This window comes from Protopterus annectens, chromosome 4.part0, assembly GCF_019279795.1.
Source record: "Protopterus annectens isolate FY-2018-M chromosome 4.part0, PAN1.0, whole genome shotgun sequence".
NCBI lineage: Eukaryota > Metazoa > Chordata > Ceratodontiformes > Protopteridae > Protopterus > Protopterus annectens.
The window spans coordinates 1,886,301,614-1,886,328,387 of record NC_056733.1 but is presented as its reverse complement, the minus strand read 5'-3'; the positions used below and the strand labels follow the sequence as shown (position 1 = coordinate 1,886,328,387).

The following is a 26,774-nucleotide window of genomic DNA, read 5'->3' as shown; positions in this document are numbered from 1 at the left end:
CTCCCACAGCAGTTCTTTTCAATCACTCATCAGCATTTTATGCAGCAGTGTTCTTCAATTAATTTCACTAGAGTCATATGATGAATTTCCTCACTAGGTTCCACACTTCAATCAGTAGTCCTCACTCAGTCTCCACATTGTGTGCAGGAATCTTCCCTCGGTTAATCTCATGTACCAGCCTTCCTTCCTCAGATCACTTCACACATCACTCCTCTTTACTCCACATCATCTAAAGCAACTGCAGCCTTCCTCAGTCTCCTCATGAAGCAGCCTTAAGTTAATCTCAAATGACTTAAACGTCTTCCTCATTTGCTCCCACCACATCATTCAATCTGATACATTTCAGCACTCCTCCTCACTACATTAGCTTGACTGACATATATTTAGTCTGTCCATTTACTGTCTTAACATTCTACCTCCCCCTCATCTCTACCTTTCCCTTACCTTTACCCTTTTTTCACCTGTCCCAAATCCTCTTTGAATTTTCCTGAGGAATTCCTTTCCACTACCTACTCAGCAGTCCATGCCATGGGTTCACAATTCTATTTATGAAAAAGAAGTTTCAGAGATCCAAGAGGTAGTAGGTCCCTACAACAAGCTGCATGTATTCCCACCTCTCATCCCCGTCCTGTTCAGAACTGCCCCCTTCACACTTCTCTGACATGACACACATACCTCCATTTTCTTCTGGTTTCAAGTGAAAAGATCTGATCATATTTCCTTAACCTCCATCCTGCGGATCTTCCTGGCAGCTCTTCCTGAAATTCATCACAGCAGCCCAGTGTGTTGTTTGGAAATGCTGATCAACCTAGGTGAGCTTTCGAGATTCACAAAATTCATTCTCAAGAAAAAACAAGCTGCACAAGCAACATGCCCAAGACACACACACACACACACACACACACACACACACACACACACACACACACACACACACACACACACACACACACACACACACACACACACACACACACACACACACACACACACACACACACACAGGGTTGGGGGATGGCATAATGGTTAAGGTGTTTACCTTACAGACACAAGGTGCAGGGTTTGATTCTCACATGGGGTAATTGGCTAGGCTTGAAATGGCTTATATGGGCAGTTAGCCTACCTATAACCTATGAATCTATGAATCTATGAACACACACACACACACACACACACACACACACACACACACACACACACACACACACACACACACACACAAACACACACACACACACGTGCGTCTAATCTGCTGTAAAAACACCCTCACCCCATACAGAGGCAACCACTGCTACAAAAATAACATGAGACAAGTGCAAAGTTGATGCTGCATTAAAAGTGTCCCACAAAACTGATGCTTCTGTAAATGTCAAAAGTAAAGGATGTAACTGGAGACTTGACATGTTTCCTTATATGGCCTCTAGAACTACTCAAAGTACTCCAGAAGCAGTCTAACCAAGGCCTTGCAGAATGTAAGCATTACCTCGTTCCATCTGACATTTATCCTGTTGAGGGTATTCCCACTATTTATCTTATGTTATGACTACCTTCTCACTCTGCTGCCAGTGTCCGACTTCAGGTGTGACCACCCCTAAATCCTTTTACTAATCTGCTGCCATCGGTTTCAGTCCTCCCAGCTATTACTTCATACTTGTTCTGGCTTGAGAACAGTACCGGTGCATCTGCCTACAGTGAATATCAGCTCTCACCTTTCAGCCCACTTGTTCAGCCTTTCGATATCATTCCCTCAACTCCTCCTGACATTCTCCATCTCTAATCATATTTTTGTGTCATCAGCAAGGAGGCTGATCCTATTGTCTACTACCCTATATATGTCTGAGAAAAACACATGAGGAGTACTGCACTCAAGCCAATCTCCTGCGGTACTCTACTAGTCACTTACCTAATCCCTGACATTGCCCCTCTCCCTACAATCCTAAGTGTTCTACCATTCAACTATGCAGCCACCCAGTTCCTGAGTCTTGGGTCCTTCCAACTCCTGCAGTTGTCCTAGAAATCACCTATGTGGGAGACTCGAAGACCTTGCTGAATGAAGCACAGGTACATCTACACCAAATCTACTAGCGTTCCTCTGTCAAGTTCACATTTAACATAGTCATAAAACTAGATCAGGGTTGACTAATGGTTCCTTCTAACAAGGAACCCTTACCCATTTAATTATTTTCTTTGCTTGCTTATTTCAATTTGATAATCAGGTGAGTAGACTGGTAACCAGACCCTATTCAGCTTCAACCCAGGTCAGGAGAGGCAACAGATACAACCAGGTGACATTTACGTATGCAGAAGCACAGACGTTACTTACAGTGAACAATAAAGTTAAGTTTCTATTTATCATGACAAGATAAATATGTACAGTAAATCAACTACTCAAATTAGTATTGAGCACAAGAAAATGAAACACCACGCCTAATTAGTGCCCTTATTCACAGCCTGTCTTCAGCTTATTATTCATTATCCTGAAAGTAAATACAAGCAGCTTCACTTGTAAAGTGCTCCTTCAGTTCAGCCTTAAATGTGTCTTAAACATTGGTTCTCTCACCTCTATTGGGAGATGATTCCAAATGGAAAGACTACGTTTAGAAAATGTCTTCTCCCCCATGTGGAAGGTGCAGCTTCCAGGTTATCCACGAGTTGGTAGCTTTGTCAGTGACTATGACTGTGGACTGACCAGAGCAGTAGTGTAGATCTGTAGTTCACAAGTAGCCAGTTTATAAGATTCATAGGACTTTAAAGGCAATCAAATTTGATGACCATTTACATCTTGCCAGTACTCGCCCTTAAGCCATAATCCCCTTTTTCTAGGGGGTAGGAGGGCTAGGCCAGACAAGACCAGGATGAATTTGTGGATACCCATCTAATCACCTAGGTCCCATTTTAAGGATAATCACACAGCTTAATCTGCTGTGGCAATCTGTTCAACAGGTGAGGGAGATGCTGCATGATCAGTCCGTCTCTCCAATGTGTTTAATTCATCTGCTGGTGAACATTATGGTTCCTAGTTCTGGTACTTGTGGAACTATTTGAATAGTGGAGATAAAAGATTCAGGATAAACGGGTCTCCAGTGGTATGGAAAGCAAGGCATAGATCTCCCCTCAAGAATCTATAAAATACCAAATACAGGGACAGCGGTTCCACAGGCTTTCCTGATAGCTCAGGATCTTTAAGCCTGTGATCTTCTTAGTTACAAACCTCTGGGGTGTTTCTGGTTGTTTGATATGTCTAGTGAGGTACATCACAAAGGAGGTGTTGTATTTAGTAACTAGCATAATGAGTGCTGAATATAAGAGAATAACAGGCTCTTTAGAGTTTGATGACATTCCCATGGAAATTAGATAAAATAAGTAGAAGGATTTTTTTAGACTACTGCTGTCACAAGATGAGCAAAAAAGAAGGAATTATCAACCCATGATCCAAGGTCCTTGACATCATTTTCATTTTGAAGTGAGGTACTGTCTATACTGTAAGCCAAGGGGAGTGGTCATCTACCAAATATGGCAATATTGCACTTTTTGTTGCATTTAAACTGAGACCATTTTCACTACACTGGTTATTTTTGTGTTTATAAGTTCTTGCTGAAGGCTTAGGGTGTCGGAAGAGAGACTGGAAAACAACTCCTCATGTGAACAGGCTTTAAATAGTTCACCGAATCTACACCCTAGTATTAAGCTATAAACTTAAAAGGTTTGGATTTCTGGTCTGGAACTCAGAAAAGGAAATCCTGAAAAGGACTGGTCCCAACAGTGAGCCCTGAGGGGACAACACTGATCACTTTCATGTTTACTGATGAGGCATCTGCCACTATCACTGTGTGGGCTCTGACTTTTAGCCAGTCAGTTATTCATCCTACCACGTAAGGAATAAAATTTTAATACACTGAAGCCAACAAATAGGTCACAGTGAAGTGTGTGTGTGGGAGTCTGCCAGCAAAACAAAGCTGCATATTTTGTTCTCAGCAATCTTTATAGTTGTTGGAACTAGAATGTAAAGTAAAAACAGAAAGTCAAAACACAAAGTGAACTTTACTGTCATTTAGACTCCATAAGGGTAACCTAAACGTAATTATGTGCATATCAGGCTCAATACTGAGATGACAAAATTACACATAGCAAATTAGACTGTTATTTTACTACATAACTATCATAAATTACTATGTCTACAGTTTTTAGCAGCTGAGTGATTATTGCACATTTATTTACTGCATACTTATTTTCTGATATGTTAGAATAGTTAGCAGATAAATACTGCACTTGACTGACATTGTAAACAGATAACTATGAGCAAGCATCTTATAATTTCTATTGTACCATAATGGTTTGACCGATGTTCCTGAGATTGCTTCCGAGTTCAAGAACCTAACTGCCTGTGGGAAAAGTACAGTTCTGTACACTTACCATAAATGTAGATGTTTGAGTGTATTCACTGTTGCAGTCATTACATTTGGGTAATCCTGCTAGCAGGTTGCCCTCAGCTGGCCTGAATTCCAAAGTCTTGGGTCCTGCGTCGGCTGCTGTCGCCCCTTCCCTGATGTCAGGTCGTCAGGGGTATAAAAGATGCGGCCGATGCCATTTTCTTTAGTTTTTCTTGCCCCAGATGTCAGGTGCCCCCTAAAAGGGTAGCCAAAATTTATATATATATATATATATATATATATATATATATATATATATATATATATAAAAATACATGCACCAATATAAACTATACCTTCATCTACAAGCAAATACACCACATAGGTTGTATAAATCAGAGAAGGAAAGATAGGTTCCAACACAAGAAAGGGGGATGGCGGGTGGGTAACCTGGACTACAACAGTGAATACACTCGAACATCTACATTTATGGTAAGTGTACACAACTGTACTATGTTCTTCATGTTTCACTGTTTCAGTCATTACATTTGGGTAGAGTCCCAAAGCTAAGGTTGGGAGGCTGGAACTAAACAGCATTAGGAGCGGCTAAGAGGCCCTGCAGAACTGCAGTGGCAAAGCCTGCCCTGGATTTAGAGTAGAATGGCAGATGATAGTGCTTTGCAAAGTTGTGCACTGAACTCCAAGTAGCAGCCTCTAAAATGTCCTTGGTAGGTACTCCCCTGAGAAAGGCTGCTGAAGTGGCTGCAGCTCTGGTTGAGTGTGGCCTAATGCCCTTAGGTACTGGCTTGCCATGGTGTACATAGCAGAAACGGATGCAGTGGCCTATCCACTTTGAAATAGTCTGCTTTGAGATAGCCTTTCCTTGAGATGCTGCAGCACATGCCACTAGTAATTGCTCTGTCTTTCTGAAAACTTTGGTTCTGTCCAAGTAGAATCTAAGCTGTCTGTGTACGTCCAAAGAATGCAGAATTCTCTCCCCCTTGTTCTGTGGATTTGGGTAAAAGGTTGGCAGGTGAATAGTTTGGTTGAGAGCCACACTGGACACCACCTTAGGCAGAAATGTTGGGTTTGTTCTCAGAGAGACCCTGTCTGGATAAAAAATGATAAAAGGTTCCATAGTCATGAGTGCCTGTAGCTCTGAAACTCGCCTTGCAGAAGTTATTGCTAGGAGCAGAGCTGTTTTCCAAGATAAAAACTTTATATCAGCAGTAGCCGCTGGCTCAAAAGAAGGCAGGGTGAGTTTTTCCAAGACATAGTTGAGGTCCCAGGCAGACATCTGTGATCTCCTTGGAGGTCTTAAATTTTTGACTCCTCTGAGGTACTGCTTTAATAAGGGATGAGAAAAGAATGGTGGCTCTACATTGTAATGAGCCGAAATGGCAGAGGCATGAATTTTAATAGATGAAAAAGGTAGGCCTTTGTCCAACATCTCAGTTAAGTATTGCAAAATCTGACGAATATTTGGCACAGCTATATCAGTTCCTTGTGCCTGGTACCAAGCACAGAATCTCTTCCATTTTCCAGCATAAAATTTTCTAGTACTAGGCCTTCTGGCTTCCAAAATGACATCCATCACAGCTTTACTGAGAGGTGCGTTTTGTATGACTACATTATTCGCCATGCTGTCAGGTTTAAAGTTCTAAGTTGGCTGTGTAGGATTTGACTGTTTTGCTGGGACAGTAGCTGAGGAATTTGAGGTAAGGTCCAAGCTGGGCATTGAGACAAGCTCCTTAGTATTGGATACCAGTGCTGGCGGGGCCAGTCTGGGGCAATCAGTATCATCCTTGGCTTCTCCTGTCTGACCTTTAGGAGCACCTTGGGGAGAAGAGGCAGAGGGGGAAATGCATATACTGATAGGTTTTTCCAGCTGAAAGATAGGGCGTCCACTTTCCATGCTTGTCTGTGATAAATCCTTGTGCAGAATCTTTTTAGTTGGTCGTTGTGAGGGGAGGCAAATAGATCTATGTCCGGGCATCCCCATTTTCTTGTTATCATGCTGATGACTTGTGGGTCCGGGTGCCACTCGTGAGGATCCATGAGGTTTCTGCTTAGTTCGTCTGCCAGAGTATTTTTCCTTCCTGGCAGGAATTGTGCTTGCAGATGTACTTGGTATGTCAGTGTTGTGTCCCACAACGTCAGGGCTAGTCTGCAAAGGGGGTAAGAATGTGTGCCCCCTTGCTTGTTTATATACCACATGACCGTGGTGTTGTCTGTCTTTATCAGTAGTTGTCCTAGATGAAGTAGGTCCTTGAAGGCTGTCAGGGCATTTTGAACTGCTAGCATTTCTTTTTGATTGATATGTAGATGCATTTGGTTTGAAGTCCATGTGCCCTGAATGCATCTTCCTGCCATGTGGGCCCCCCAGGCATAATCTGATGCATCCGTTGTTAGTGTCTGCCTAGCTGGGGGTAATGTGAATGGCTGTCCCTTGTTTGGGTGGGAAGTCTTTGTCCACCATCGAAACTCCTGTTGCAGGCAGGGAATGAGAGTAATCATAGTTACCAGGCTGTGGCAATGTTGAGTCCAAACACTTTTTAGGTACCATTGAAGTTTCCTCATATGCAGTCTTGCATATGGAATTAGTAGGATGCAGGATGCCATGAAGCCCAAAGCCTGCAGAATTTTTCTTGCAGATAACTGGGCCTTTATTGCCAACATTTTGAAATAGGTAGTCAGTTGGCTTTGTTTGTCTGGCGTGAGATAAGCCATCTGGGTAGCTGTATTTAAGCTTGCACCCAGGAATATTATCTCTTGAGAGGGTACTAGTTTTAATTTATTTTCACTGACTGTGTATCCTAGGCATGTTAGAAGTCTTTTCACAAATGCCAGATGCTGTAGAAGAATGTCCTTGTTCTCTGCTTGAATTAGACAGTCCAAGTAAGGATATATTTGTATTCCTCTTTGTCTGCAGAATGCAATTACTGGTGCCAGGCACTTTGTAAAGACCCTGGGTGCAGTAGATAAGCCAAAGGGCAGTGCAGAGAATTGGTAATGCATTGAGCCAGCCGTGAATCTGAGGTATCTTCTGCATATTTGTCTGATTGGGACATGCAGGTATGCCTCTTTTAGGTCTAAAGTCACAAGTCAAGCGTCCTTGCCCAGCATGGGCAGAAGCTGCTGCAAAGTCAACATCTTGAATTTTGGTATATCCAGGAATGTGTTTAAAATAGATAGGTCTAGTATTGGCCTCCAGGCCTTGTCCTTTCTGGGTACCAAGAACAGTCTTGAGTAAAATCCTTGTCCCTGATCTTGCACTGGTACTTGCTGAATGGCCCCCATGTCCACGAGGGATGAGACTTGTTTTTGTGCCTCTGCCCATTGATTTTTTGGTAGATCTGGCCAGCCGTTTGCCTTTGGCAGGGTATGGAAATGGAACTTGTAGCCTTGTGACACGATATTTAGGACCTGTTTGTCCTGGGTTATAATGTGCCAATTTTGTGAAAAAAGTGCTAATTTTCCCCCTAAGGGTGCTGCCAGGAAATAAGTGCTTGGTGCAGGCAGGGGGAAGTCATTGGGACTGTTTCCTGTATGGTTGAGATTTGTCTTCTCCAACTTTGGAGGTAGAAGCCCCCCATTGCTTTGAGCGGTATGAACCTTGCACCTGGGATCTGCCTCTAGGGCATCTGGATCTGCCCCTTTGAGGTCTGTCTGACACAGGAAAGGACCAATTCTTTGTTGGCCAGTGTCTACTAAACCTAGGTGGCTGTACTTGTAAAAAATATTTGACCGTTTGCATAGAGTTAGCTTTGTCCTCCATTTTCTTTAACACCTCTTCTGCCTTATTGCCAAAGTATCATGCTGTAAAGGTGCATCTAATAATTTGACTTTAACATGATCAGGCAGATTTTGTTCCTTTAACCAAGCATGCCTCCTAATTACAGAATCTGTAACTGCGGCCCTGCAGGAGGCCTCTAAATCCACATTGCAAAGTATGCTTTCCAACTTGTTCAGCTGCATGCAATAAATCCTGCATTTCCTTGTTTTCTGCACATTCAGAGTTTAATAACATTTTCTGTTTAAGCAATGCCATGACATGTTGCTGATATTTGAGCATATGAAACTGACAGTTTAAGGCCCTTATAGGCAAGGTAGCAGATGTGTAAACCTTTTTTCCCCATCTATCCAGTGCCCTAGAATCTCTGTCAGAGGGGGTAGGGTTTTTTGCAGCGAAAGCCTTAACTCCTTTGGGACCCTGAGAAACAGTTTCTGGGTCTGCAGCAGGGTTTTTAAAAAAAGGAATTTATGAGAGTCAGGAACCCTGTAATATCTGTCAGGCTTAACAGGAGCTGGAGGTAAGGAGTCAGGGGTAAGACTAGACTTCGAAAACACATTATCTACAATGCCTAGATGGCTAGTGGCTTGTGTTGAGGTAGTAAAAGGAAATCCCTGAGCCTCTTTTTAGATTCTGAAAAATCTTGGCTCTCCCAGTGGAAATGGTCCCTCATGGTATGTAAGGTTTCCCCAAAAGAATAGTCCTCAGGAGGAGAAGCTGAAGGTATAGATTCTTCAGCATCAGAATCCTCATAGGGGGGAAGAGACTATTCCTGATCAGAAGAGGAATCAGAAGAAATGGAAACCTGATCTGAAGATTCATAGTCAGTCTCTTACCTAGGCCTCTTATCAGGAAGGGGATGGTAACCCCTGATCAAGATAATCAAGTCTTCGGCCATTTTGAGCATCTATTTTTTGGGCATAGAGGCCTGACCACGTGGCTCTTGAGTTTGTTTCTTTGTTTTGGAAGGTGCTTTAGTCTTTGCCTGTGAAGCTGAAGTTGGTTTGATGTAAAGATGTTTAGGTCTGAATACACCCTCAGAAGCCGGTGCCTGCTCAGCGGCTCCGGACCCATCTGAAGGGATAATATCCGAGGCTCCAATACCTTGAGTTTCCAGCGGCATGGCCGACTCCACGTGGGAGTTGGTAGTGGCCTGCGACGCTAAAGTAGCGGGTGTCAGGGGCTGCAAAAGCGTCTCACTAAGAACCGGCGAACTGACGACTGGCTTAGGAGAAGCTTCATCGTCGGTTTTGGGCCTCGGTTTTCTATCTCTTTCCTTTGCATTTCTTGTGAACTCCGGTAGTCGGACGGCTATCCGACATTTCTGGATAATTAAACTGGCGTCCAAAATAGTTTAAAGCAAAATCATACCGAAGCTTAATAGTCCGTTGGTTAAATCTGGCACAAAACCGACAACCAGAAACAATGTGATCAGGGCCTAGGCAAGGAATACAGTAAGAATGAAAATACTTATGAAGTATTTGCTTCCCACAAGAAATACAATTATTAACTTTTTCTGACATCGGTCTGGAGCAAGAAAAAAGTTTCCCCAATGGGGTACTTATCTTTATTGAAGACTTCGGATCTGAAGCTCGAACACGAAAATCTCAGGAGTCGGCTGACCGGCACTTGCAAACTGCTTCTGCTTCAGGCACCGCGCAGCAAGAAAGACTAAAGAAAATGGCGTTGGCCGCATCTTTTATACCCCTGATGACCTGACATCAGGGTAGGGGCAACAGCAGCCGACGCAGGACCCAAGACTTTGGAATTCAGGCCGGCTGAGGGCAACCTGCCAGCAGGATTACCCAAATGTAATGACTGAAACAGTGAAACACGAAGAACATCACTGTACTACACTTTGGACAGAAGTACATTCCTTACTAAGAATCCTTGAGCAACAAGAGAGAGAAAATGGGAAATTCTGTAATGCAATTTTAGTTTTCCCAGAGTTTTCTGCTGATTATCCTGTCCTTATAAGGTACAATCAAGAGTTAAAACAAGGTATCTTTGCTCAGATACACTGACTGCTGCCCTCTAGAAATTCTACCTGCCTTCCTCTAAGAGTTTCTCTCGCTAACTGTCCCTGTCTCCATTGTTAAGCTAACAGTTCTGCAGTTTCCTGTTTTTTTTTTTGTGTGACCAACTTGTTCAAGTGTACCACAACTGCTGTCTTTCAGCCTCTGGCACTTTTGCATTAGATAACAACATGTTCATGATTTCCATCACTGAGTATATCAAAATACTAACCAGATTTCTAAGGACTATGGGAATTGAACCTTGTAGTCTTTGTGCTTCACCCTGTCTAAGAGCAGCCAGTTCCCTCTGAACCTCCTCACTCTTTATTCTGATGTCTGTTCACTGCATTTCTCATTCTTCCTCCTCTGCTTCCTTCTCATTAAGGCACCCTCACTTGGGTTTCTGTTGTGAAGATTGCAGCAAAGTACCAAGTACAGTCTTCCCAGTCTTTTGTGATTTTTGCTCAACCTGGCCAGTTTCCATCACTTCACTCCTTCTTCCTAATATGTACCTAAAAAAAAAGCCTCTGTTGCCCTTCTTGATCCCTTCTGCTAACCCCATCTGTTTTACCTCTTCTGCTCTTCTTACCTGCTGTATTGCCTTTTTGTCAGCTTCCTCCATCTCCCCACCACTTTCTTTTGACCACTTTTGCTCTAAATGTCAGCCACACTGACAACCTTCCCTTTTTGCCTCTTCCTCATATATTGTTCATAATCCTGATTTAGCCATCCCTGAACCATTCCTATAGCTAAAGAGCTCCCAAATTTGTCTCTAGTTCCTAATTTATTATTAAACACAGGCACTCTATCACAGCATACTCCACTCTTCTAAAATATCACTAATGCCTTAGACTTCTTAAGTTTTACTCTCTTCCATTCTAAACCACAGTGGCACAATCACTGCTGGCTAATGGCGCCTTTACCTAGATGTCCATGACACACAATACAGTACCCATGGCTGAAGACTTTAGTCAATTCTTCTACACCCTGGAGCTAGGCATCTCCTGGACTGCTACTAGCAGACTCAGATGCCCCATGAGTATTACACTTTTCTTTTTTCTACTACATTCCTTTACTCTCTTCACCAGTTTTTGGCCTTATTCGCATTATGCCTGCAGAATAGTATACTGTTATGAAACCACCACATCAGTCCTCTATCTCTGCCTTAAATGCCAGGCCTGCTTCCTATCTTCTCACTCAGGATATAGTGTGGCGTTCTTTCAACTCTCTAAACTAACATTTAACACCCTTCTTTATGCAGACTGCTACACCATCCCAACTTCTACCTCGTTTGCCATTTTTGTACAGCTTATACTAAGGTACTTCCATGTTTCACCACCTCTTGTCATTGTCCCATGTTTCTATGGCATCAGCAACATTTATTTATTTATTTTATTTTACACTTGTTTACCAGGAAAGTCTGACTGGATACTGCTCATTTTTCAGTGGAGGCCAGGGGAGAAAAGTTCCACATTTACAACAGGACAACTGTACAAAATACCAAAACATTACAACAGAGAAGTAACACACAGATACAGTATAACACGTTCGGAGTTCTTAATACATCAGTTTTACATTTACAGACCAAGATTTATACACATTTCTAATAATAGAAGATGCTGATGTGTCTATCTACCAAATACTTTATGTACATGTATAACTATGGAGAGATAATACACACAAATAATGCTATATTATCAGGGACAGATAATAATAAAGAGAAAATAGACCAGTTACTAAATGAGAAAAGTTGCTGGACATTTTTGGGGCAGAGACTGAGTCTAATTATTGTGAAGGAAAGGATGCTGTGGAGAAGATATGAAGAGCACAGAAGAGAGCATAGAGGAGATGGCTACTGGGGGGGGGGGGTTGCAAGAAGGCACTCATAATTTATCCAGGCTTGGTGCATAAGCATAGTTTTGTATTCAATAAATGGGATTTGAGCCTTTTTTTTAAAACTCCAGAGCATTTGTAGTTTTCCGTATATCTGTTGGCAATGAGTTCCAGTTTTTGGCTAAGCATGTAGAATCGAGGGAATCTCCAGCAGCATTGATAGATTTGGTAACTTTTAAGAAGGATTTATTTATTATTTGAGCATAAAGACCAGCTACTAGTGTAGGGGAGTAGAAGGTTTTGCAGGATGATTTAAAAGTGTATGGGCCAAAGTAAGTTGGTTATAAGTTAAGAGCTGGGGTAGTTTTAGCCAATTAATTTGTTTCAGTGGAAAGCAATGGTGTGTTCTAAAGTTGCAGTCTGTTGCAAACGTTGCAATCTTCCTGCAGCAAGTATCTAATTTTGCTAGGTCTGATGTTTTTAGGTTTGTCAGAATGGGTGAGGCATATAGGAGTGTGGAGATCAGGTGTGCTCTTGCAATGGTAGCCTTTGTGCTATTAGTTAGGTATTGCCTATTTCTGTAGAGAGTACCAAGTTTTTTAACTTAATTTACTTTCTTGACTGTCTGGGCTATGTGTAGGTCGAATTTCATAATGCTGTCAATGACACCACCCAGACGTTTAGTCTGGGAAACAGGAGAGATGGTGGTATTCTTTGCAGATGTGATCTTAAATGGAGAGAGGGGATCTACAGCTCTGGTGGCTTGGAATATCATGAGTTTGATCTTGCCGGGGTTTAGAATAGGTTGAGCTTCAGAAAGCCACTTTTCAACTGCACAGAAGGACTGCTGCATTAGTTAATGCAACTGTTGGAGTGATGATGCAGCACATATTACTGTAGAATCGTCGACATACTGGATTAAGGAGTTTTGCAGGGTAGCACTGTATAAATTGTTAGTGAAAAGGAGGGGACCTAGAATGGAACCTAACATCCAAACTCTCCTCTTGGATTACTGCTTACAGAGCTCCCATCTTCTTAGCCAGGCTCTTTGAACTGCATGGTAAGACCACTTAGCCACCAAGATACAAGTCATCCTTGTTTGTTTTTTCTATTATGTTCTGAATACTGTCAAAATATCTTTCTGCTGCTCCTATCACCTTCCCTTCCTTACTCATTCTTAAAAGTATGACCATTAAAATATACCATTCCAACTCTGCCTAAGCACAGCTGCCCCACTGGGATAAGATGGAGCTTGTTCCTTATACAGAGATGGTCTCTTTGTTGAGTGTCCCCTACCCTACTATCTGTCCTAAGACTTTTTCTCCATCTCACCTGTTACTCTTCCTCAACCAGTTTATTAAAGACACACTTCTTAATTTGTGTACCATGCAAGTTGTAGTCATTGCATTCTTTGGAAGTCTACAAATGCGCATTTCAACTTGCACTACATGTCAGTCTTACCACTGCACTGAACCTGTTGCCAATGCTGTGTGTATTGCTGGAGATTTCCACCTATGTTTAGCACATCTCGTCACAAAAGGATTCTCATCCAGAAAAAAAGAGGTAATTGTTCCCCTCTACTCATCACTCATTAGACCCATTACAGAGTACAAAGCCCCTTTTAGTATGTACCTCACAAGACATCTACAACAACTGGAAAGACCACAGAAGTACCTCACAAAGAGGATTACTGGCCTCAAACAGATGCCCTATGCAGACCATCTCAAAAAACTACAGCTTTACTCCATCGCATATCGCGTACTCAGGGGTGATCTCTGCCTAACATACAAAGCTATGTCAAACCCAGAGCTGTTGGACATGCTCCACTTAAAGAAATCCCAATCCCTCCGAGCTACACGCTCTAGGGACCTAAACCTTGTCACCACAATAAACAGAACATGCTGGAGGGATAGATTCCTGTCCCAGAGACTTCCCATACTCTAGAACAGACTACCTATCTATGTCAAACAGAGCTCCTCATTAGCACTCTTCAAGAAAAATCTTGATGATTGGATGGGAAATGGGAAATTCACCCTGGGGATCACTTCTGTGGCTCTGCTCAACAGGGGCACAGGAAAATAATTTTCTTGGGTTGCGAAAGCCAGGGTACATTTTTTGGCTAGACTTGTATGGGCCCTAGTGCCGATAGCCTAGTACCTACCTATGAACCTATAAGGGTAGCACTACCAATTGCCTCTATTCTACTGTTTGTGCATCTGTACTAATCTTATTTTCAGATAGCAAAGGATTCAGATGTGCTGCACAACAGCACCTACTAAAGTATTCTGGGCACTTAATACTGTACATGGAAGCATTGTGTCTTGTAAAAATGAAGCACACTAGCCCTTCAGTACTGTTGCATCTGAAAACTAGCACACCTGTGCCAGACTTATTGACATGCTTACTAGTACAAAACACCTAATCACAAGAGAATGGCTGCCCTCCAAATTTTAGTGGTCAAACTACCACATATTTCAAATGATGCGACTTCTATACAAAGGGTCCCTAGGTCAGTTCATTCTCCCAGTTAAAAAAAAAAAAAAAAAAAAAAAACTAAAGCAAATAAATACATACATATATACATCTGGAGACTCCAAAAAAATCAAGAAAATGTCAGTACCTACAATTTTTTTACCTCTCTCATTATCACATGTTATTTGGTGTAATCATCTACTTCCAGACCAAGGTAAAGCATATTTTAACTTGTGATTTTGTGTGTGTGTGTGTGTGTGTGTGTGTGTGTGTGTGTGTGTGTGTGTGTGTGTGTGTGTGTGTGTGTGTGTAAGGGTGAGTTGTCTGGATCTTAGCAAACAGGAAAGCAATGGGAGACTTAGCATTATCTCACCTGAGCTATTCCCATGGCACTGTTAAACTGATAATCTCCAAATTTGGGCTGCTGACTTGGTGTAACTTGCAGCGGTACATTTTCCAACTCAGGGTAAGAAGCGTGGATAGCGGTGCGAAAGATATCCTGGATTTCACTGTTAATATTAATCATTCTGTCTTTAGACTTCTCCTTCTCTGCCTGAAGACTCTGTGGAACACAAATGAAAATTCAGAATTATTTCATTACTATTACTAGTGTATTAAGGAAAAGATTAACAAAACCTATTTGCAAAAAATCTCATCCACTGTGTGGTACAGTGTAGATGCCCAATATACTGTATACTTTTAATATATAACACTAAGTAGCTTGCATACTTTAATGCATCACACTAAGATTCTGCAATTTCAAAAATCCCATTCCAATCTACAGGAGTTAGTTTTATACAGAAATGCCTCCCCAGGTCTCTGCTGAAAATGAAAATGGGTTCCAACCCAGTTGGACTTGCCCTGTAACCAACTGCATCATAAATAAGTAAAATTTTAACGCAATCTTGCATCAGCTCTACAGCACAAAAGGATTAAGCACCGTCTGAAGCCCAGTAAACTGGGTTGAACCACAATCTCCAGGTGCTGGAGAAATAGGTTCTGGGGTGGAGGGGAGGCGGTAAGTGAATAGTCAGCTTGTCCAGGTTGCAAGGCTGAGAACAGGAACAGTGACCATTACAACAGTGAACACTTAAAATGCAAAAAATGTTTTAAAAGTGAAAAGTAGGTTTTAGAATTCAATGTTATTTGTAGAACATTTCATTTCTGAAGAATCAGAACTCATAGTATGGGGTCTCCCACTTCCAAAAGGTTATGTCCTGATATGCCACCACCACCTGGAGTAGACTAGCAGGCCTGAGGATGGGAATGTTAGGCTGCACAGCAGCTGCTTTCGGTGTATGTGGAAGCAAGCCCAGACCACCTCACACACACCCCAGGTGAACACCGCAGGCCACTCTTCAGAACTGCACTGCACATAAGCAGCCACAGGAAAGAAGGCGAAAGAAGGAAAATTCATTACTTCCTGAAAAATGATGGAACAATCCTCAGCTCCTCCTTCCCACACATGGTGTCCTATGACACTAATACAGTGGGTGAACAAATGGGTTCTAACAAGGCAGAAGACCAAAACAAACTTAAAAATGTAAATGTTGACCAGATCACGTTAACTCTGTGTAATACATGTAATATGAAAGATACTTGCTTAATTCTTTTTTTAAATGTGATATTTTTTAAAAAAAACAATCTATACAAATACAGTATTGAAAAAGAAAACAAAACATAACCATAATTCAGTTATTACTTTCATGCTTTATATATGTTTTCTTCTTAACCATTTTCATTCACTCCAACATTGCACAAGATGCTCAATTCCTATCTTCCTTACAGTCTCACTCTTCCTCCAGTTCATTCTTCTGCATGTATTGTACCCACATATTCAGTTTATTCCTAAGAAAATTGCTCCTTCACTTATACAAAGCTCCTATCACCATTTTTTATCTCATTTAAAATATTAAATGATTCTGTTATAGTTTGTTTAGATTCTAATTTCTATTATCTAGTGAACTGCTTTTCTGGCAGCCAGTAGCATTACACGTAGTACTGTTTTGTCATGTGTAGAGAATGCAGATTCTAAATCTCAGCTCAAAAGAATAATTTCCTTCGTTAGGATCAATTTATTCCACAACATTTCTGACAAAGTATTTAGCAGGGAATTTTGAAAAACTTGCAAACTCATTACACCCCCCACCAAAAAAAAAAAAAAAACATTCCCAATTACATCCATCTTTTCTATCATACCTCTGGCATTTGCTACCTATCTCAGGAAAACTTCTCTGAAATCTTCATGGGGTATAAAAATAAGCAAACACTTTAATGCAAACCTTCTGGACTTTGTTGTAAACTTGGGAGTCATAAAGATGCCCTTCCACTTGTAAATAGGCTTTCCAATCTCTCTTACCAATTATTTCTAGATCAGGCAATATTTTACATCCCCTACAATTTTCCATTTTTAACAAAAGTATGTGTTCTAGACTCGGCTAAAAAAAAATCAACCAGAAAGTACAGCTTGTAAGTAAACTTACCATAACAGTGGGTGCTCGAATGATCATTGCTGCAGTAGCCTTATCTACACAAGTAAATCCTGTCAAAGATATAACAGGAGGTGAATTTCCAAAGCTTCAGGGCACCTTCCACCTGCCCAGTCAGTTACCTTCCTTTTGTTATACTTTCCCTTCTGCGTCCCCCAGACACATTCTAACTGTTGCAAATCAAATTCCAGTCCCTACCTATAAGACTTTTCTTAAGCTCCATTATAGCAGTTTTAGGTGGAATATAAATACATGCCAATGTAATCCACCTTCCTTGCCAGTAGCCCTTTAGCACTATAAATCTGCCATTATCTTTTTTATCCTCTTGTATCATGATCGCAGTTAAGTACTCCTTTTCCTTTGTCCCAGATATTCCATTAAATAACCATCCTGAAAACCTTTATCAACTTTACATGTTCAATTATTTCCAAGTGTGTCTCATGTAACATAACTATTTGCACTCTACATTTCTTAATATAGTTCACTATTTTTGTATTTATCTGTGTGACTATTGAGATTTAAAGACATTACAGAAAGCATCATTGTCTTAAAAAGTTATTATTCCCACCTTTTATGTATTACACCTTTTTTAAAATGTCTAGTTCCAGTTTTTGTGTTACATGCCTACACTATCTGGCAGGTTGAACTTTTATGTAGATGTTTCTTGTCATATCCATTTCAGCTTACTTCACATCTTACAAAACATTTTGTTTTATCCAAACCCCTCAAAAAAAAAAAAAAAAAAAAAAAAAAAACAATACACCCCTAAAACCAATTAATTTAATACTAACACACAAAACAATGTACATCTTCAAATGCTGAAGTTTTACCCACTTAATAGGAACAAATGTCCCAAACTGACAGCCACACTCACAAACTTGAGTTAACCTAAAAAAAGAAGTTATGTACTCACCATAACATTCCATGCGAGTTGTTCATCTCGCCTTCATTCTTACTGATGGGTTCGAAGCCGATCCTCGGCTCCAACTCGGCCAACGGCAAAAGTTCAAGGTCTTCAACCAGCTCGAGGCCAACTCCCTATCCCATGATGCACGTTGATCTTCCCTCAGATTTTGTTTGCTGCCAACTAGCTACCTACGACTATTAATATGCAACTCTAAGAACTGGATAAGAGACAATACCCATAAATAAGAGAGGTCTCGAACCTCAAGTAGACTGGATGGGGATAGGAGGGTGGGACGTAAGAATGAAGGTGAGATGAACAACTCACATGGAACGTTATGGTGAGTACATAACTTCTTTATGTGAAGTTGTTCTATCTCACTGTTCATTCTTACTGATGGGTAGTGCCCCAAACACCATCTTTCTCGGGTGGCTCACGGCAGAATGTTCTTCAGAACAGTGGAACCAAAGGAAGCCCTGTCCCTGGAGGCCTTGTCTACTTTGTAATGAGTGAAGAAGGTATGAGGCCTTGATCAGGTGGCTGCTGCACAAATACTATCTAATGGTAACTTAGCAGAGAAGGCTGATGAGGTAGATACAGCTCTAGTAGAATGTGCCTTTATTTTTTGTTGTACTGGAGCATTCACTGAAATGTAAGTGAAAGAAATACAATCTGATAACCATCTTGGCAAGGTGACTTGTCACTGGAGCACCTTTTTTTGATTCAGAAAAAGAGACAAAGAGCTGTTCTGTTTTCCTGAATTGTTTGGTCCTGTCCAAATAAAATCAGAGTTGCCTATGAACATCAAGTTTGTGCAGCATGAGTTCCATCTTATTTGTGTACTTAGGGAAGAAGACAGCCAATTCAATAGACTGGTTGACAGTTGTCTCTGAACAAACTTTGGGTAAAAATGATGGATTAGTTCTGAGCGAGAGACTGTCATTATGGAAAATCAGATAATGACGTTTGATGGTCAAGGCCAGTAACTCAGAAATTCACTAAGCAGAAATGATAGCTATTAGAAATATGGTCTTCCATGAGAGATATTTCAAATCACAGGATGAGGCTGGTTCGAAAGAAGGTAATATAATTCGGGAAAGAACAAAATTTAGATTACATGGCATGGCTGGAGTTTTGACGGGTGATCTCAAATGAATAGTACCCTTGAGAAAGGCTTTAGAGAGTTGATGTGACATGACATTAGAACCTTGGACACCAAGATGAAAGTTCAAGATTGCTGCTAATTGAACTCTAATGGTAGCTGCAGCGGCTCCTTCATTGAAAAGTTTAGTCAAACTCCAGAATAGATAAAATTGAAGCTAGACACGGATCTATATCATTCTGAGATCCCCATGCAGAAAATCTTTTCCATTTGCTAAGATATAATTTTCTGGTAGATGATTTATGAGAGGATGTTAAAATATATTGGTCCTCGGCTGAGAGGTTGTGAATCCTGGCTATGTTTGGAATTGGAGTAGCCAAGCTGTCAGTTTGAGGGAGTGAAGAGAAGGATGAGGAGCCTCCGATGAATGGGTCAGAAGATCTGGAACCGGGTCCAGGATCCAAGGCTCTTCCAATAGATGAGCCTGAAGGAAGGGAAACCAAATCTGACGAGGCCAGTAAGGGGCTATTAAGATTATGGTCCTTCCGAGGGTCTTTGCTTCCTGTAATACTTTGGGTATTAGCGGGAAAGGGGGAAAGGCATAAAGACGTCCCAGGGGCCAATTGTGCACCTGTACATCCCTTGGGGCATCCCCGGCGGAGGGATTAGGGGGAAGTAGCTGCTGCAGTTCATGTGAGCTGTGACTACTGCCATGCATTTGGTGAACACTCTGGGGGCTGTAGTGAGATCAAAAAAGCGTAGATTATCCCTGGATGGTCTGTCCATTTTTACATGGTAGTACGCATCCTGGAGATCTATCGAGCACATCCAATTCTCTTTCCCCAGAAAGGGGAGTATTGACTTTAGCATGAGCATCCGGAACTTTGTCTTTTTTTACTGCTGAGGTCTAGAATAGGTCTCCAGTTCCCTGTTTTCTTTGGAATTAAAAATAACCTTGAGTAAGTTCTGAATCCTCTCTGGTCTGCTGGGACTGGTTGAATGACTCTTTTTTTCCAGCAACCTTTGGACCTCTATGGCTGCATGTTCCCTGTGACTGGGTGGAATGTCTGGGATTTTTTTCACAAGAGGGGGCGGTGTGGCAAAGGGAATGGAGTATCCTCTGGATATGATACTTTGTACCCAGCTGTCTTTTGTTATTTTTAGCCAGGTGTCTGGGTACAAAGAAAGGAGTCCCCCGACTGCCTCCAGAAATGGACAATTGGGCCTCCTCTCAGCAGCGCTGATAGGGCTTCCCAAAAGAACTGATCTCTGTCGCCCTGATTCTGCGGAGCCCCTCTGCCACATGGACGGCTTCTTCCATTACTTCCCCCTCCTCTGCCTCTAGAGGGGGATTCACCAGAAGTGCCCTGGAAGGATCCTTGAGATTTATGGAACCACATCTTTCCACCACCCCTCCCTTTAGGGAAGGGTCTAATCAGGGTAGAAAAAAGGTACTCCGATGGCAGACAAAGTCTTTCCATCTTTCTCACTCCTGGTAAGCATTTCCTTCACTCTCGGTCCAAAAAGGGATGAGCCGTCAAAAAGGGTGTTAGTAAAGGGAGACTTAAAGAGTTCCACAAAGGAACACAGATGCATCCAGAAATGTCTCCTAAGGGAAATTCCTGTACCTGCTACTCTGCTCGTTCCATCAGCTGCATATGAGACCAGATGCATGGAAAAGTTCACAACAGAATTAAGAGTAGAGAGCTGGTAAGTTACCTTGTCAGAAACCCCCGCAGCTACTGAACCCTGCAGGGCATCTCCTAGTTCCTTCAGGAGATCCCTTTGCAACCTAGTGAAATGTGTGAGACAGTTCAGCGATTAAAGGACAAAAGCCGCTGAACTAAACATATACTTCCCATACCTGTCCATAATCCTGGACTCTCTAGTAGGAGGATGAATGGACGTAGACGTTTCTGACAGTTCCTTCTTAGTGGCCACTGCCACTACCATGGGATCAACGGGCACGCCATTAGTTAAAAAGGTTTTGTCTTGAGGGCAGGTTATAAATTTATTAGGCCTCCTGGGAACAGGCTCCGTGGTATCCAGGGACTCCCATGCCCTCCGAGAAAGTAACTCAATCAACTCATCGAAGGGTGGAGACACCCAAGAGGTGGAGGGTTGAGACCCAAATGCCTTCAGGAGGACTGAGTCATCATCAGTGGGGTTAAGGGATTTCGAGTCACCCCTCTGTTTAAGGATTTCTAGGATATCTGCGAATGAGATATCTTCTGAGGGGGACTGTGGGGACCCTTCTGACTTATCTAAGTCAGTATCCGAAGTGACGAAGTCCAGATGCTTCCTCTTGCAAAGTCTCTTCCTGGGAACCTCTTCAGTGGGAGCATCTGGGGAGGTCTCGGAAGAGCATGGTTCACCCAATGGGGTTTCTGAGGCTCAGAGTCTCTATGCTTTAATGGAGCATGCGTTGTAGAGGTAGACACCAGTGCTTTAAGGGAGGGAGCTGCTGGTACTGATGGTGTGGTTGACGCCGTGGACAATACCCTCCTCATGGCCTCGAAGGCCCCTCGGTCCTGACGCGAGGAATCCCCTGGATACGAGGATGCCAGGGACTCCCCCGGCACCAGAACAGAGGGCTCCGAGCTCACTTGAGCTGAAGCACCGAGAGGCAAAGTCGGTCCGACTATCCTCCCGGGGCCCAACTGGCAAGCGTCGACTCAGAGATCCCTCAATCGGCACCGAAGATATCAGGGCAGTCGAGGCCAAGAAACCTAAGGTAGGTGTTGGCCCCGAAGGCTCCATGATCATCAGTTCCGAGCTCTCCGGCTCCAAAACTTAGAGGCAGATCGGAGGAGGAACAGAAGATGGTTGGGGAACTTGTGTCAACTCCGAAGTCCCAGGGGTCGGTGCTGATAAAATTTTTGCAAGCGCCAGTATCTGCAAAAGCCTCTTTACCACACGGTCCACAGCAAAATCAGAGAGTCTACTTGAGGCCCGAGAAGAATGTGTGGATGAAGCCACCGACTGTAAGATGGGGGATTTCAATGTAGGAGATACCGGCTAAAATGCTGGGAACCGGCTCCTAACCAAAACAACAGTCGGCTCCATTGGCTGTGGAGCCGATACTGAAGCTTTACTCGATCAGGTTTTTGGAGTCGATGGACTTTTTCTTGACTCAGAAGAAAGTACAGTTGTGTACCTACCATAAATGTAGATGTTCGAGTGTATTCACTGTTGCAGTCATTACACTTGGGGTTATCCTGCTGGCAGGCGACCTGCGGTCGGCCCGAGTTCCAAAGTCTTGGTCCGGCATCGGTTGCGGTCGCCTCTTCCCTGATGTCAGCACGCCATGGGGTATAAAAGTTGCAAATGACGCCATTTTCTTTAGTTTTTCTTGCCCCAGATGTCAGGTGCCCCCAGATATGAAGGCTGAAAAGATAAAAATATGCCAAACAACCATGCATATATTACTATAAACATTTCCTTCATCTAAAAGCAAATACACCACATAGGTTGTATAGAGTTGAGAAGTACAGAATAGTCCCAGCAAAGAGGGGGATGGTGGGTGGGTAACCAGGACTGCAACAGTGAATACACTCGAACATCTACATTTATGGTAGGTACACAACTGTACTATGTTCATCGTGTTTCACTGTTTTAGTCATTACACTTGGGTAGAATCCCAAAGCTGAGGTTGGGTGGCTGGGTCTAGACTGGACTTGGCGAGGCTAACAAGCCCTGCAGAAATGCAGTGGCAAAGCCTGCTCTGGATTTGGAGTAGAGAGGTAGGTGGTAGTGCTTGGTAAAAGTGTGCACTGAGCTCCAGGTTGCAGCTTCTAATATGTCTTTGGTTGGTACCCCTCTGAGAAAAGCTGCTGAAGTGGCTGCTGCTCTGGGAGCATGAGGCCTAAAGCCCTTAGGTACAGATTTGCCATGTTGTGCATAACAGAAGTGGATGCAGTGTCCTATCCATTTGGAGATTGTCTGCTTTGTAATAGGTTTTCCTTGTGATCCTACAAACAGTTGCTCAGTTTTTCTGAAAGCTTCTGTTTTGTCCAAGTAAAATCGTAGCTGCCTGTGTACATCCAAAGCATGCAGAAGTCTTTCCCCTTTATTCTGGGGATTTGGGTAGAAAGTAGGCAAATTAATGGTTTGGTTTAAGGCCACATTGGAGACCACTTTTGGCATGAATGTTGGGTTCGCCCATAGAGAAACCCTGTCCTGGTGAAAAATGAGGAAAGATTCCACAGCCATCAATGCCTGTAACTCTGAGACTCTTCTTGCTGAAGTTATTGCTAGGAGCAGAGCAATTTTCCATGACAAGAGTTTTAGATCAGCTGTGCTGGCTGGTTCAAATGGAGGCAGTCTTAGTTTTTCTAAAACAAAATTGAGGTCCCAAATAGGTACTGGTGCTCTCCTAGGGGGTCTTATATTCTTTGCCCCTCTGAGGTACTGTCGTAGTAGAGGATGTGAAAAAATAGGAGGATTTATATTGTAATGAGCTGAAATGGCAGAGGCATGGATTTTAATATATGAAAAAGATAGGCCTTTGTCCAACATCTCAGTCAGGTATTGCAAAATCTGAGGTATATTAGGGACCAGTGGGTCGAGCCCTTGTGTCTGGCTCCAAGCACAGAATCTCTTCCATTTTTCTGCATAAGATTTCCTAGTGCTGGGTCTCCTGGCTTCCAAAATTACACCCATAACAGCTTTAGAGAGAGGTGCAGTCTGAGTGGCTACATTACCTGCCATGCTGCCAGGTTTAAGATTCTGAGTTGACTGTGCAGAATCTGATTGTTTTGCTGCATCAGAAGATGAGGGATTTGAGGTACAGGCCAAGGTGGGCCTTGGGACAAAAGCCTTTAGGATTGGGTACCAGTGCTGGTGTGGCCAGTCTGGTGCAATCAGGATAATTTTTACCCTCTCTTGTCTGACTTTTAGAAGCATCTTGGTGAGAAGAGGCATCGGAGGGAAGGCATAGACTGTCAGGTTTTTCCAGCTGAAAGATTGAACATCCACTTTCCATGCTTGAGAGTGATAAGTCCTTGTGCAAAATGTATGTATTTGGCAATTGTGAGGGGAGGCAAAAAGATCTATATCTGGGCGTCCCCATTCCCTTGTTATCATGTTGAACACTTGTGGACTTAGCTTCCATTCGTGAGGATCCATGAGATTTCTGCTTAGTTCGTCTGCCAGTGTATTTTTTGTTCCTGGCAGGAATTGTGCTTGCAGATGTACCTGGTAGGTCAGTGCTGTGTTCCACAAAGTCATGGCTTGTCTGCATAGGGGGTAGGAATGTGTGCCCCCTTGCTTGTTTATGTACCACATAACTGTGGTATTGTCCGTCTTTATTAATAATTGTCCTGGATGTATTAGGTCCTTGAAGGCTGTCAGAGCATTCTGTACAGCTAGCATCTCTTTTTGATTGATGTGAAGATGCATTTATTCCTTGGGCCAAGTGCCCTGAATACATTTTCCTGCCATATGTGCTCCCCAGACATAATCCGATGCATCTGTTGTTATTATCTGCCTGGCTGTAGGTAAGGTGAAAGGCTGTCCCTTGTTGTGGTGACAGGCCTGGGACCACCATCGAAACTCCTGTTGTAGGCAGGGAATCAAGGTTATGATTGTCTCTAGGCTGTGACAATGCTGAGTCTAAACACTTTTTAGATATCATTGTAGTTTCCTCATATGCAGATTGGCATATGAAATTAGTAGAATGCAAGATGCCATGAAACCAGGGCCTGCAGAATTTTTCTTGCAGGGAGCTGGGTCTTTGTTGCCATCATTTGAAAGTAATGAGTCAGTTGCCTTTGTTTGTCTGGCGTGAGATAAGCCATCTGGGCAGTTGTATTTAAGCTTGCACCCAGGAATATTATCTCTTGAGAGGGCACTAGTTCTGATTTCTTTTCATTTACTGTGTACCCTAGGCAAATTAGCAATCTTTTTACAAACGCCAGGTGCTTTAGAAGAATGTCCTTGCTCTCTGCTTAAATAAGGTAGTCGTCCAAGTAGGGATATATTGGAATTCCTTTTTGTCTGCAAAATGCAATTACTGGTGCCAGGCATTTTGTGAAAACCCTGGGCGCAGTAGATAAGCCAAAGGGCAGTGCAGAGAATTGGTAATGCATTGAGCCTGCTATAAATCTGAGGTATCTTCTGCACGACTGTCTGATTGGGACGTGCAGGTATGCCTCCTTGAGATCCAAAGTAACTAACCAGGCCTCCTTGCCAAGCATGGGCAGAAGTTGTTGTAGTGTTAACATTTTGAATTTTGGAACATCCAGGAAAGTATTTAGGATTGACAGGTCCAGTATTGGTCGCCAGGCTTTGTCTTTTCTGGGTACTAAGAAAAGTCGTGAGAAAAATCCTTGGCACTGTTCTTCTTGTGGAACTTTCTGAATAGCTCCCATATCCATAAGAGCAGCAATCTGTTTTTGTGCCTCTGCCCATTGGTTTTGTGGCAGGTTTGGCATAACTTTTGGTTTGGGAAGTGTGTGGAAGTGGAACCTGTACCCTTGAGAAACTATATTCAACACCCATTGGTCCTGGGTGATCATGTGCCAATTTTTTGAGAAAAGTGCTAGCTTTCCCCCTAGGGGTGCTGTCAACTGGTAAGAGCTTGGCATTAGCAGAGGGAAGTCATTCTGACTGTTTCCTATAAGGTTGTGATTTGTCTTCTCCTCCTTTGGGGGCTGAAGCACCCCATTGTTTAGGTCTGTATGAGCCTTGGGGCTGAGATCTGCCTCTTGGGCATCTGCATCTGCTTCTTTGTGGCCTGTCTGACACTGGAAAGGACCAATTTTTTGAAGGCCAGTTTCTACTAAATCTAGGTGGTTGAACCTGTAAGAAATCTTTCACAGTTTGCATTGACTTTGCTTTATCCTCCATTTTCTCTTCTGCCTTAACACCAAACAAAGTATCATGCTGTAGTGGAGCATCCAATAATTTTACTTTAACATGGTCAGGTAAACTTTGTTCTTTCAACCAAGCATGTCTTCAAATAACTGAGCCTGTACCTGTGGCTCTACAAGAGGCCTCTAATGAATCAAAACCACATTGCAGAGTATGCTGTCCCACTTGTTCAACTGCATGCAATAAATCCTGCATTTCTTTACTGTCAGGACTTTCTATATTTGTAACCATTTTCTGCTTTAACAATGACATGAGATACTGTTGATATTTAAGCGTGTGAAACTGACAGTTTAAAGCTCTTACAGCTAAAGTAGCAGAAGTATAAACTTTTTTCCCCCATCTGTCCAGAGCTCTGGAATCCCTATCTGAGGGGACAGGATTTTTGGCAATGGAAGCTTTAACCCCTTTAGGACCCTGAGAAATTGTTTCTGGGTCTGCAGCGGGGTTTTTGTAAAGAAATTTATGAGAGTCAGGGACCCTGTAGTACCTGTCTGGCTTTACTGGTGCAGGGGATAAAGAATCTGGAGACAGACTGGATTCAGAAAAAACATCATCTACAATATCAAGCACAGGGGGGGATAGCCAGGGGTCTGTACTGAGGCAATAAAAGGAAATCTCTGAGCCTTTTCTTGGATTCTGAGTAATCCTGGCTCTCCCAGTGGAAATGCTCCCTCATGGTGTGCAGGGTTTCCCCAAAAGAGTAATCCTCAGGCGGTGAGGCTGAAGGAATGGACTCTTCAGCATCAGAGTCCTCATTGGGAGGGAGAGAATAGCTCTGGTCAGAAGAAGAATCAGAGGAAATGGAAACCTGATCAGAGGAATCATAATCAGTGTCTTGCCTAGGCCTTTTGTCAGGAGGGGGATGGGAGCCCCTGATTAAAGTAATAAGGTCTTCGGCCATATTAAGCATCTGTTTCTTTGGC

General features: G+C 42.7%; 1 protein-coding gene across 3 annotated transcripts in view; it reads right to left on the bottom strand.

Annotated features, from left to right (window-relative positions):
- Positions 1-26,774, bottom strand: part of RARS1 (arginyl-tRNA synthetase 1) — a 1,169,219-nt gene that overhangs the window by 593,570 nt on the left and 548,875 nt on the right. For all 3 annotated transcript variants that reach the window (XM_044069555.1, XM_044069556.1, XM_044069554.1), the window contains exon 3: positions 14,857-15,045. In XM_044069555.1, the coding sequence (XP_043925490.1) occupies positions 14,857-15,045 (189 nt within the window). The remainder of the gene's footprint in view (positions 1-14,856; positions 15,046-26,774) is intronic.